At 43.3% G+C, this 13,949-nt stretch overlaps 1 protein-coding gene across 1 annotated transcript in view; it reads left to right on the top strand.

The window, feature by feature from the left end:
- Positions 1–12,668, top strand: part of WEE1 (WEE1 G2 checkpoint kinase) — a 30,985-nt gene extending 18,317 nt beyond the window's left edge. The window contains exons 7-11 of the mRNA XM_062196518.1: positions 1,437–1,532; positions 1,624–1,709; positions 6,280–6,450; positions 6,543–6,688; positions 7,968–12,668. Coding sequence (XP_062052502.1) covers positions 1,437–1,532; positions 1,624–1,709; positions 6,280–6,450; positions 6,543–6,688; positions 7,968–8,121 — 653 coding nt within the window. The 3' untranslated portion in view covers positions 8,122–12,668. The remainder of the gene's footprint in view (positions 1–1,436; positions 1,533–1,623; positions 1,710–6,279; positions 6,451–6,542; positions 6,689–7,967) is intronic.
- Positions 12,669–13,949: the final 1,281 nt, after the last annotated feature.

The raw sequence follows: 13,949 nt of genomic DNA, 5'->3' as shown, positions 1-13,949 counted from the left end.
GAGAGAGAGAGATAGAGATAGAGATCTTGATCTTCCATTTGCTAGTTCACTCCCCAGCATGGCCGCAACAACTGGCGCTGAGCTGATTGGAAGCCAGGAGGCAGGAGCTTCTTCCAGGTCTCCCACATGGGTGCAGGGGCCCAAGTACTTGGGCCATCTTAATTGCTTTCTCAGGCACACTAGCAGGGACCTAGATCGGAAGTATGGGATGCTGGCTCTGCAGGTGGCGGCTTCAACCACTACACCATAGCACCAGCCCCTGTAATTCAGTATTACATTGATAAAACTGTTAAAGTGAAATATGCCTGTGAAACCTAACATTTGTCATGAGCATACTTGGATTTGAAGAAAATATTAGTGTATATACAGTAGGAAATACAGTGAACCATAAAGCCCTGTTTGGATGTGGATATTGTGTTAAATAAACTCACTGGCTAAATGATTCATTTTTTTTCCCACACTCGCCAGGTAGCACTAGATTACAATTTGTTTTTTGACAGCATTACAAATTACTATGTTACTGTCCTGTATTGTTTCTAAGTTAATAAAACTCCCAAAGATTAATATGCAGATGACAAGGTTGCTAGATGTTCAAGGAATCAGTGCCAGGATGCAAAATATATTCCCAGAAAATGCAGCCTGATTTTTACTCCATGGGTTTGGGTTAGAATGTGAGAATCTGCACTTTTTTTTTTTTTTTAAAGATTTATTTATTTATTTGAAAGTCAGAGTTACACAGAGAGGCCGGGGTGGGGGGAGGGTGGGTGGGGACATCCATTCGCTGGTTCACTCCCCAATTGGCCGCAACGGCCAGAGCTGCACCGATCTGGAACCAGGAGCTTCTTCTGGTCTCCCACATGGGTACAGGGGCCCAAGGACTTGGGCCATCTTAATTGCTTTCCCAGACCATAGCAGAGAGCTGGATCAGAAGTGGAGCAGCTGGGACTCGAACCGGCGCCCATATGGGATGCCGGCACTTCAGGCCAGGGTGTTAACCCGCTGCGCCACAGCGCTGGCCCCTGAATCTGCATTTTTAAAAGCTTTCTGTGCCAGCACCATGGCTGACTTAGCTAATCCTCCACCTGTGACGTTGGCACCCTGGTTTCTAGTCCGGGTTGGGGTGCCGGATTCTGTCCCGGTTGCTCCTCTTCCAGTCCAGCTCTCTGCTGTGGCCCGGGAGGGCAGTGGAGGATGGCCTAAGTGCTTGGGCCCTGCACCTGCATGGGAGACCAGGAGGAAGCACCTGGCTCCTGGCTTTGGATCGGCGCAGCACGCCGGCTATAGCAGCTATTTGGGGGGTGAACCAACGGAAGCAAGGCCTTTCTCTCTGTCTCTCTTTCTCACTGTCTAACTCTGCCTGTCCAAAAAAAAAAAAAAAAAAAGCTTTCTGGATGATTCTGATAGACATATGACCTTGTTTGTAAACTCTTTGTCAGGTAATATTTTTATATCTCGAACCTCAATCCCAAATGCTGCCTCTGAAGAAGGAGATGAAGATGACTGGTCATCTAACAAAGTTATGTTTAAAATAGGTAAGAAAGAAAAGTAACTACATTACTGTGTTAAAATAGACAGACTGTTTTGTTTTTAACTCCTGACAGTTAACTTTTTTAATACCTACAGGTGATCTTGGCCATGTAACAAGGATCTCTAGTCCGCAGGTGGAAGAAGGTGATAGTCGTTTTCTTGCAAATGAAGTTTTACAGGAGGTAAAACTTTTAACAATTTTGTTTTCTTTGTAATATTTATCAGTCAATAGAAGAATATACATCTAGGTATATAAAAACTAATAATTAGTGGAATGGAAGTATAAAATAGAAAGTCTAAATCTACAGGTGAGAATATTTAATCTAGCAAAAGTTCATGAAAACAAAGATTATTATGGAGTTGTGATAGAAGAGATGTTCTATACACTGCTGGTAGGATTTAAGATTTATTTATTGGGGCCAGCACTGTGGCAAGGAGGTTAAACTTCCACCTGCAGTGCCAGCATCCTGTATGGGTGCTGATTCGAGTCCTGGCAGCTCCACTTCTGACCCATCTCCCTGCAATACATCTGGGAAAGCAGCAGCAGATGCCCTAAGTATTTGGGCCCCTGCACCCACATGGGGGACCTGGAAGAAGCTTTTTTTTTTTTTTAAAGGTTTATTTATTTGTTTGAAAGTCAGAGTTACACAGAGAGAGGAGAGGCAGAGAGAGAGAGGTCTTCCATCCGCTGGTTCACTCCCCAAATGGCCACAACGGCCAGAGCTGCACCGATCCGAAGCTGGGTGCCAGGAGCTTCTACCAGGTCTCCCATGCGATTATTCCAAGTAAGCCACGGCGCTGGCCCCTAACTGAAGTCTTAGTGACTTTTCTTCAGTGATAATTTGAGAAATGCTGTAAGGTAACAGGATACCAAACTCATTTGGTTAATCCTCTGCCTGCGGCACCGGCATCCCATATGGGCGCCGGGTTCTAGTCCCGGTTGCTCCTCTTCCAGTCCAGCTCCCTGCTGTGGCCCGGGAAGGCAGTGGAGGATTAACCAAATGAGCCAAGACGCCGGCCCCTCCCAGGTGTATTAGAAGGGAACCGCATTGGAAGTGGAACAGCCAGGACTCAGCCAGCACTCATGGTATGCCTGCACTGCAAAAGTGACAGCTTTACCCACAATGCCACAGTGCCGGCCCTCTTGTGGGACTTTGAAATGGCACATCCTTTTTGGAGATTGAAGTATTAATATCTGTTGACATTTAAATCTTGTACCCTGTGATTTGGAAATTTCATTTTTGAGAATTTCTCTTATAGAAATACTCCTACAAAAACAAAAACTGAGAACAGTGTGAATAAGTTCTTAATAGGAGGGTGGTTAAGTAAATTATGACCACATTGTTGATAGAAGGGAATATAATTTCAGAATATATAACGTATTTCCTTTTTGTTTCAGTTTTCTATTTTATTGTGCAACTGGGGCAAAAGACTAGATTTTCTGTAACTATAATAGACAAAGATTAGAAAGGCTTCCTGGTGCCGGCACCATGGCTTACTTGGTTAATCCTCCGCCTGCAGCACCGGCATCCCATATGGGTGCCGGATTCTGGTCCCGGCTGCCCCTCTTCCAGTCCAGCTCTCTGCTGTGGCCCAGGAAGGCAGTGGAGGATGGCCCAAGTGCTTTGGCCCTGCACCTGCGTGGGAGACCAGGAGGAAGCACCTGGCTTCGGATCAGCACAGCGCGCCAGCTGTAGTGGCCATTTCGGGGGGTTGAACCAACGGAAGAAAAACCTTTGTGTGTCTCTCTCTCATTGTCTAACTCTGCCTAATTAAAAAAAAAAAAAAAGGCTTCCTTACAGGCTGAACAATAATAGGCATGGAATATTTTTGATGATTATATGATGACAGTTATACTTTCTAGCTGTTTTAGCACTCTGAAGAAAGTGCCCCATCAAAACATTAAATTGGTTGGGCATTTGGCCTACAGGTTAAGATACCCACATCCCATATCGGAGGGTCTGGGTTTGATTCCTGGCTCTGGCTCCTGATTCCAGCTTCCTACCAGTGCAGGCCTTAGGAGGCAGATATAATAAATAGCTCCAGTAGTTGGGTCTCTGCCGACCCCATGGCAGACGTGGATTGAGTTCCTGGCTTTGGCTTGGCCCAGTCTTATCTCTTACAGACATTTTGGGCAGTGAACCAGTAGATGGGAACAATCTCTGTGTCTCTCTTCCTCTCAAATTAAAAAAAAAAAAAAAGAAATTATACAAAGTGTTTACGATTTTTAAATCATTACCCATTAACAAAATTTTTAAATAAATTATTCGTCAAAATATGTTTAGCAATATAGAAAAAGCAGCATCAATAAATGCTACAATAGAGCAACTTACTAGTATATTGTAGGACTGTAATTACCACAAAGTCATAGAGTTTGAACTTAGTATAATCCTAATGTTTTACTTTTTGCAGGCCAAGTACCTATTAGTTACATTTTCTCAATTATTTTCCAAACAGCATTTAGATAATCAGATCTAACATTTTTTTATATGTTTGTTTTTAAGATTTATTTATTTATTTGAAAGGCAGAGTTACAGAAAGGCAGAGGCAGAGAGAGAGAGTGAGAAAGAGAGAAAGAGAGAGGTCTTCCATCCACTGGTTCACTCTCCAGTTGGCCGCAATGGCCGATCAGAAGCCAGGAGCTTCCTCCGGGTCTCCCACGTGGGTGCAGGGGCCCAAGGAGTTAGGCTATGTTCTACTGCCTTCCCAGGCCATAGCAGAGATAGGAAGTGGAGCAGCCAGGTCTTGAACCGGTGCCCACTTGATACTGGTGCTTCAGGCCAGGGCGTTAACCCGTTGCACCACAGCACCAGCCCCAAGATCTAACATTTTTATACTGAAGGTAGTAAGTGTGCTCCTACACATGAGTCCCTAGCAGTGAAATAAGGTCTCTTGTTCCTTACAGTGGATCCTGATTAGAATAAGCAGCAATCTGTAAGCATCTCTGTTCCTTTTTGAAACCAAGCAATGGGGCTGGCATTGTGGCGATGCCACCTGCAACATTGGCACCCCATAATGGTGCTGGTTTGGGTCCCAGCTGCTCTACTTCTGATCCAGCTTTCTGCCAACAGCCTGGGAAAAGCAACGAAAGATGTCCCAAGTGCTTGGACCCCTGCCACCCATGTGGGAGACCCAGATAAAGCTCCTGGCTCCTGGCCTCCGGCTTAAGCTTGGCCCAGCCCTGCCCATTGTGGCCATCTGGGGAGCAAACCAGCAGATGGAAGATCTCTTTAAGTCTCTCCCTCTCTGTGTAACTCTTTTCAAATAAAGAAATAAATCTTTTTTTTTTTTTTTTTTTTTTTTGACAGGCAGAGTGGACAGTGAGAGAGAGACAGAGAGAAAGGTCTTCCTTTTGCCATTGGTTCACCCTTCAATGGCCGCCGCAGTAGGCACGCTGCGGCTGGCGCACCGCGCTGATCCGATGGCAGGAGCCAGGTGCTACTCCTGGTCTCCCATGGGGTGCAGGGCCCAAGAACTTGGGCCATCCTCCACTGCACTCCCTGGCCACAGCAGAGAGCTGGCCTGGAAGAGGGGCAACCGGGACAGGATCGGTGCCCTGACCGGGACTAGAACCTGGTGTGCCGGCGCCGCAAGGCGGAGGATTAGCCTAGTGAGCCGCGGCGCCGGCTAGAAATAAATCTTTAAAAAAGAAAACAACAACAAAAAACCAAGCCAACCGCAACCTGAGTCTTGGATGCCAACAAATAAAATTGAGCATTGCTGCTGCTTTGCAGGGTCTGCGTTAGCAGGAAGCTGGAATCAGGAACTGGAGCTGGGAATCAAACCCAGGCACTCTGATATGGAATGTGGTGGCTTTTTTCTTTTTCTTTTTCTTTTTTTTTTTCCCTTTTTAAGATTTATATCTTGAAAATGCAGAGTGATGGAGGGAGAGATATATCTTCCATCTGTTGGTTCACTCCCCAAATGGCTGCACAGCCAGGGCTAGGCCAGGCCAAAGCCAGGAGTTGGTATCTCCATTCACATGAGTAACATGGGCTCAAGTATTGGGCCATCATCCACAGCTTCCCAGGCACCATACAGGAAGGGAGCTGGATGGGAAGTGGAACAGCAAGACTCCCAGCTGGCCCTCCACTGTTGGATGCCAACATTGTAAACAGGCTTAACCTGTTGTGCCACAATGAGCCCTGCAAGTGAGCCTTCATTTGAATCTCTAGAGAGACAGGCGTTTGTTCTGAGTGTTAAATTAGGCTCTTGATAAAAGGACAGACAGGATAAGCATTGTGGTACAGTGAGTTCAGCTGCTGTTTGTGACCCCTGCACCCATGTCCGCGTGCCAGTTGGAGTCCTGGCTACTCTACTTTTGATCCAGCTTCCTACTAATGCATCCTGGAAGCAGCAGGTGCTACTTCAAGTTCTTAGGCCCCTGCCACCAATCCACGTGGGAGACCTAGATGGAGTTCAGGCTTTTGGGCTCCAGCTGGCTCAGCCCTGGCTGTTGTGGGTATTTGGGGAGTGAAGTCGCAAATGGAAATAATTTCTGTTTGTCTCTGCCTTCCAAGTAGATGAAAAAATTTTTAAAGAGGTCTTTACTTTTAGATAGGTAGTTAAATTCCCCCTCCAGGGTGTGTATTACTTTATGAAACTTAACAATGTATTTTCTGAGTAGGTTCTTAAGTGTGGCATTGAAATTTTAATTTAGTCCTATTTTTCACCTAAGTCATTGTTGAGATATAATCTTATCTTATTTTGATTATTTTTTATGTTCCCTTATTTTTTTTTTTAATTTTACAGAACTACACCCATCTACCAAAAGCAGATATTTTTGCCCTTGCCCTCACAGTGGTATGTGCTGCTGGTGCTGAACCTCTTCCAAGGAATGGAGACCAATGGCATGAAATCAGACAGGGAAGATTGCCTCGGATACCCCAAGTGCTTTCACAAGAATTTACGGAATTGCTGAAAGTGAGCATTGTATAAATGAAGCACTTTATAAAAACAGTTCAGTATTTTATTGAACTGCATGTTTTTAGCTGAATTTTACTGTTCTTTTTAAGGTTATGATTCATCCAGATCCAGAGAGAAGACCTTCAGCAATGGCGCTGGTAAAGCATTCCGTACTGCTGTCTGCTTCTAGAAAGAGTGCAGAACAGTTGCGAATAGAATTGAATGCTGAAAAGTTCAAAAATTCACTGTTGCAGAAGTAAGTGAGGCGTTTTTGGTTTATTCTTTGACTTCCTATTCTCATTACTTCTCAGGTTTTATTAAGATGAGTTGGGCTGTCAGTAAAGGATGTGGTCGTTTGTACGCTGTTAGTGATGGTTTAGAGACTATGCCTTAAATTAATATTGACCTATTAAAATTGTTTTGTTTCTAAACTTTGCAATTTTGAGTTTTAAAAATGTTAAGACTAGCATGTTTGCAAATGATAAAAGTCCCCAGGCCCTAAATTATAGGAAAAACTAAGTGAAACTGTTAGTTTTTTTTCCAAACTCAAACCCAAAATTGCTTTCCTTGCAGCATTCTCTTCTGCCTATATTATGAAATGGTGAAATTAATATCATTTAGGCTAGTAAATGTTTCCTATATTTGGCCTGAGTAACTTGACATTTTCAGAAGGCTGGTTGTAATGACAAAGTTCATGAAAAGGACAAAACTATTGGACAGTATCAGTAACCACAGATTGCACTTGAAATTTTTTTAATTCATTGATACCATTTTGATTCTAGACTATTAAGATTAGATTATAGACATTTTATACCAAATATTAAAGCTTGTCACTAGTTTGGTATCTTGTCATAGGTCATACAGGTAGGAAGTAAAGTTTTCTTTGAGTCTCTATTTCTGTAAAAATAGATTTGAAGTATGAATTGGAGTTCTATTTCAAATATGGTTTAGGCCAAAAGTAGTTATGAGCATCTTTATTAATTATGTCCTTTTGTTCAAATGTATGTTTTGTTTTGTTTTTAAAAGATTTGTTTATTTGTTAGAGAGAGAGATCTTGCATCTGCAGGTTCCCTCCTCAGATGGCCACAACAGCTGGGGCTGGGCCAGGTGGAAGCCAGGAGCCTGAAGCTTCTTCCCGGTCTCCCACGTGGATGCAGGGGCCCAAGCTCTTGGGCCATCCTCCACTGCTTTCCCAGACTATCAGCAGGGAGCTGGATTGGAAGTGGAGCAGCTGGGATTCAAATCAGTGCCCATGTGGGATGCTGCATCACAGGCAGCAGCTTTACCTGCTATGTCACTGTGCTGGCCCCTATATGTGATAATTTAATTCAGGCACAAAATAATTTCATAAATTTATATTGTTTGAGTAGAAGCTGAAGTTTCATGTATTTTTTCTTTCCTCAGTTGCATCTTAGGATAATGAATGGCATATGACCATCTCCCAATTGTTAAAAAAGTTTGTGTTTGGCTTCTTAGAATCTCTCCTAGGATTAATACAGTAGGTGAAGTCTTGTGTCCTATTTTTATGTTCTTAGAGAACTGAAGAAAGCCCAGATGGCAAAAGCTGCAGCTGAGGAAAGAGCACTCTTCACTGACCGGATGGCCACTAGGTCCACCACCCAGAGTAATAGAACATCTCGGCTTATTGGAAAGAAAATGAACCGCTCTGTCAGCCTCACCATATACTGAACTACTCATTTCCCACCTCCCCCAAAAACTGTGATAAGAGGAAGCTAGGTTGAAATCACTGCTAGAACCCACTTTACAATTACTCTCTCGATTGGTGTCAGTAGTTGTTTTACTGAAATACCTTTTGGGACTTTCATTTGTGAATTACAGCTGAATGGCTGTATTTAGACCATGGCTTTATCAGGCTTTCGATTAGTGTTACCCACCAGTGTGTCTCGTGTAGGCTGGCAGTCACTGTTGGGTGTTACACCATCCTCCCGGGGTTAACCACTGTGGTGGTGCGCTGCTAACAGCTTGCTGTTGCATTGTAATAAAAGGTGTCTTTCCTTGTAGTGACTGTAAAAATGGACTCAAGGGCTTTGTTACACACATTCCTCCTTTGAAAGGGAGAATGCTAAGAGACTCTGTACTGCTCAGCCTTCAGTGTACCTGTGTGTCACTCTTATATTCCTTTTTTTATTCTTATATGTCTTTTTAAAATTGTGAATTATACTTGTATATCCAACTGGGAGCACTTTGTAGGCATTGCATGAACCATGGAATGATTCTGTGGAAGTATTGCCTTGTGAATTTGCTGCTATTTTAGTTTTTCTTTGCTGTAAAGTTGTAGCATTAAACAATCATCGTTGTTAATAGGCTTCTTTGAAACAATTATGTGAAATACGTAGTTGCTCTTGATGAAAAGCAGCTATTTGTGTTTTTTTTTTTCTTTGAACTTTGAAGCTAGTGCATTGAAAAAATGCACCTTTCTCCTTCCCCTCTCCCCCCGGAATTCTGTATTGATGTAGTGTAATCATTACTATTTTGTAATTTTTTCTGGTAACTTCCTTCCCTGACTTTTTTAAAAAATGTCTCCTTCCTCCTCTTCCCAAGTTTTGTACTTGAGTGTATTATTAGTCTGTTTTTAAATGTTTTGCCCTTCAATATTTGTGTATATAAAGTGATCTTGATGATACTGTATATAGCTGTTTGATATGCCAGACGACTTCTGACTGTTCCAAGTCTTTCACAAAATATATTTTATCTGTAATTAGCCATTTGACTAATAATACTGGCTAACAGATGTTGGGGAAAAGCTTTGTCTCTTTGTCTGCTTCTTTTCTCATTAATTTTGGTTTAAAACATGTTTGCACTTGTCTGTCTGACTTGTGTTTTATAAGCAATGATTGGCATATTAAAAGTCACTCTGAGCTTAAGTGTCTAAATTTTTGTGGTGCCTGTTTTCTACTGTTTTACCTCCATTATTGCCACATTATAATGTAGAGTATGATGTACATCAAATACTAAAAGCAAAGGGCACAACTCTTTTTTTAAGATTTATTTATTTGAAAGAGTTAGAGAGAGGTAGAGACAGAGAGAGAGGTCTTCCATCTGCTCTTTCATTTCCCAAATGGCCACAACAGCTGGAGCTGAGCTGATCAGGAGCCAGGAGCTTCTTCCAGGTCTCCCACGTGGGTGCAGGAGCCTCTGCTGCTTTCCCAGATGCATTAGCAGGGAACTGGACTGGAAGTGGAGCAGCTGGGACTGGAACTAGTGCCCATATATGCCGGGGCTGCAGGCCAGGGCTCTAATCTGCTGTGCCGCAGCATGGGCCCCTAGAGGGCACATTTTGATGGAATGTAAAACTTACTGGCTTTTTATTGGTGGACCTTAACCTATATTAGTTAAATTTTGGTTTCAAGAAAAATTTACCCCTCAATTTTGAATTTTCTTTTCATTACAAACACCTAATGTTTTTATATCACATTGCATATTACATATTGACTTGCCAGGAATGTGATAGAATATAATTCAGAGTAACCTCACATTGGGTGAATATAATAGCTACAACTCAACTTTCTAATTTGGCCTGTCACAGAACTTTTTTTTTAAAGATTTATTTATTCAAAAGAGTTACTGAGAAAGAGAGGCAGAGAGACATCTTGCATCCATCGGTTCACTCCCCAAATGGCAGCAACAGCCTATGCCAGGAGCCAGGAGCATCTGCGTCTCCTACAGTGGTGCAGGGGCCCAAGGACTTGGGCCATCTGCTGCTGCTTTCCCAGGTGCATCAGGGAGCTCGATTGGAAGAGGGGCAGCCAGGACTCGAACTGGCACCCATATGGGATGCCAACGCTACAGGCTGAGGGTTAACCTATGCCATAGCACTGCCCCCATCACAGAACTTTAAGGTGGGGAGGAATTCACTAAATTAAATTGAATTCACTAAAATAGGCTGGGTTTTAGGAATTGAGAGTGCAAATTGCAGTGAAAAACAAGTGCTGACAGTTTAAACCATAGAGTGATCACTGAGGGCAATGAGCAGCTAAAAGTGAATGTTGCAAGATCATGATGCTTTGGTCACGGCTACATTATCAGGCTCTTAATGAGGGTCTATTTCTACTTCAAACGTTTCTAACAAGCTTGATTATTTTAACGTGTTATCCTATGGTATGTTAGAAAAGCAGAACATCAGAGGAATTGGTGCAGATGGGGCAGTTAGATATGAAAGCTGGTGGTTGTGGGTGACAAAATCAAAGTAACACAGTTCAGTAGCCACCGAAGACCAAGCTATAGAGTACGGTAATTGGTGTTTGTATGTTAACTTCAAGTTACTAAGGCTCATTTTTCTAGTGCACTAGCTTCAAAGAAAAATTGGGATGTTTTTCATCAAGATTGACTAAATTTTTCACATACTATATTTAAGAACAAGATCTGGTGTTTGGTATTCAAAGATGGAATTCTTAAGTGATGAAAGCTGAGAGGAGAGTTGGCCTTGTGTTCAACATAACAATGAAGTGCCTTTTGTTTGCTAACTGTGGTAGTAGAACATAGAACTAGGGATGCAGGATAAAACAGAAGAGACCATTCTAAACAGACAGTGGCAAAGTGTGTTAAGTGCTTGTGTTAGGATTGTGCAAGGTAGAGTGACGGTTCAGAAGACAGGATATCCCTGGAGGAAGATAGTGGTAGCAGGAGATCACATTCAGACTGGTTTCAAGGCCACTATGGTAGTGAAGCAGGTAAGAGCAAGGCCTGGCCCAGGACCCTGCTGGGGATAGAAAGAGGATGGGAATTTAATGAAGTGGAGTGCTGCACTTTGAACACGTTTTACTTGTGTAACAGAATGAAAATCTGTAGCATAACAGTTTGGGCAAGCTATAAGTCCTAATAATAAGACTGAAGAACTTTCCAGAAATTTTAATTAAAATGTAGACATATGTTACTGTTTGAGACCATTACTTACCATTGACAAGGCTGTCTTGTTTTTGACAAGTTGACTTTGGTAAAGAAGAAAAATTGTCAGTACTGACTGTGCTGAGGTAGGAACCAGATGCCTGAGCTCCTTCCTACCAAGAACCCAAAAGCAGTGCCCCTTTAGTGAACTAATGTCTTTTTTTTTTTTTTTAAGATTCATTTATTTACTTAAAAGAGAGGGACAGGCAGAGACAGAGAGATCTTCTATCTACTGGTTCACTCCCAAAATGGCCACAATGGCCAGAGCCAGCCCAGACTGAAGCCAGGAGCTTCCTCCCAGTCTCCCACATGGGTGGCAGGGGCCCAAGTGCATGGGCCATCTGTTTTCCCAGGCAGGGAGCTGATTGGACCAGTGCCCATGTGGGATGCCAGCATCACAGGTGGCGGCTATACCTGCTATGCCACAATGCCAGCCCCAGCTGATGTCTTGAAGAGCCAGTTCTCAAGCTTTGGGTGTCACTCTGCTTTGATCCAGAGGTCAAGAAATGATGGCGTTTAAACACATTCCTCGCAGCTGGGTTTGGGTAACGCTTTAGGTGGCCTCACCATTCCTGGGTGGCGTCATTCTGACACTAGCTATGGTGTTGTTTTTTTTTTTTTTTTTTTTTTTTTTACTAGCTGGTTTTTCTAACCCAGTTCTCCACAGAGCACCTCACTGACTTTAATCGCAAAAATCAAGTAAGTTGTGTCCTTGGAGTATTTTTATTTGTGAAATTTTCAAAGGCCAATCAAAGCAATCAACAATGAGCCAAAAAAGCATTCTAGAAATGTTTAGGATATTGTGAAAATCTTAAGCCAGGAGCTAGGAATTTAGAGTAGACTGCCTCATAGAGTATACTCGAGGGCATTTGGGTAACTGCAAAAAAGCATCACTGACACTGACACTGCAGTGTGTAGATCTAGAAGCTTCTCTTGCAGACCAGGTTTTATTAGCAATTTCTCAGAAGCTGAGTGAAATAGAGTTTTATTTAAAAAAAAAAAATGGAAGGGTAAGACATCATTGGAACTGTCCCCCTCCCAATATTTCCCTTTCAGAAACTTGGTGAGGCATTCATCTGAACATTGAACTTTTTTCTTCTTTGTGGCAGATGACCCTAATTTTCAATGCAGTTCAAAAGTCTCTGGATAAGGAAAAATATCTATGTATGCACTAGGAAGAGTTACGAGGAAAGGACGGCATGTTGAGTCCAAGCATCCTTAAACTAAGAGTAAGAAACCTCGGCCAGTCCAGCCCATGAAGAAAATTACCTCAAAGGACATTATATCATAGTTCATATTGTTTAGTTTTATATGCATAATAAAATATCTTGAAGAGCAGGCATGTGTTTTGAGTTTTGACATTCTTGTGGTATGAAGTGGATTTCCAGGCCTGGAATTCCAGCCTATGCCTACTCATCCATTAGATCAACGGTGTTTTAATTGCTATGCCAAACGCACATCCAATGAGTCATTTCCAAGAAACATGGTAAAAAGGGGCCAGTGCTCTGGTAAAGCTGCCTTCTGCAGTGCCAGCATTCCATATGGGCACCAGTTTGTGTCCTGGCTGCTCCACTTCCAATCCAGCTCTCTGCTATGGCCTGGGAAAGTATTAGAAGATGGCCCAAGTGCTTGGGCCCCTGCATCTGCATGGAAGATCTGGAGGAAGCTCCTGGCACTTGGCTTCGGAGTGGTCCAGCTCCAGCTGGTACTGCCATTTGGGGAGTGAACCAGTGGGTTGAAGACCTCTCTCTCTGTCTCTTCCTCTCTCTCTGTCTCTCCCTCTCTTTGTCTGTAACTCCACCTCTCAAATAAATAAATATTTTTAAAAAACCATCGCTATTTAAAAAAAAGAAAAGAAACATGGCAGAAAAGGAAGGGGAAAGGAGGAAAGAGATACAGCTAGATGGGAATCTTCTTTGGGCTTTGATTTCTTCCTACCATTTATTATCACCCACTGTGTGCTAAGTGTTTCACATACGTGCTGACATTTGGTCCACATAAGAACTCGAAGTCAAAACTTCATTTTTTTTTTTTTAATTTGACAGGTAGAGTTAGACAGTGAGAGAGAGAGAGACAGAAAGGTCTTCCTTCCGTTGGTTCACTCCCCTAATGGTCACTACGGCTGGCGCTGCACCGATCCAAAGCCAGGGGCCAGGTGCTTCCTCCTGGCCTCCCATTCAGGTGGAGGGCCCAAGGACGTGGGCCATCCTCCACTGCCTTCCTGGGCCACAGCAGAGAGCTGGACTGAAAGAGGAGTAACTGGGACTAGAACCCGGTGTGCCGGCGCCGCAGGTGGAGGATTAGCCAAGTGAGCCACGGTGCCGGCCGAAACTTCATGCGGCACATACTTAGGTAAAGTATGTGACACAGCTGCAGTGTCAGCACTCAACCTAAAGCATTTGGCTGACACACCAGCCCATTCAGAGCAAGTCCTCTGAGTCTGAAGCAGAAGAGGAAGGAGTGGGTGAGGCATATTTGGAAGTGTTCTAGGGAGTGCAGAAACTTCCAGATGGCCTCTGTGCTGGAGGCTAGAACTGAGTCCCACGAACCTGAATGCTGTGACGCCCTGAGGAATGCTGTGTCACTCCACTGCCCTGTGCCTTCCGACTGGA

Source organism: Lepus europaeus, chromosome 7 (assembly GCF_033115175.1).
Source record: "Lepus europaeus isolate LE1 chromosome 7, mLepTim1.pri, whole genome shotgun sequence".
In the NCBI taxonomy this organism is placed as follows: Eukaryota; Metazoa; Chordata; class Mammalia; order Lagomorpha; family Leporidae; genus Lepus; species Lepus europaeus.
The sequence above is the reverse complement of the archived record's forward strand: the minus strand, read 5'-3'. Positions and strand labels throughout refer to the sequence as shown.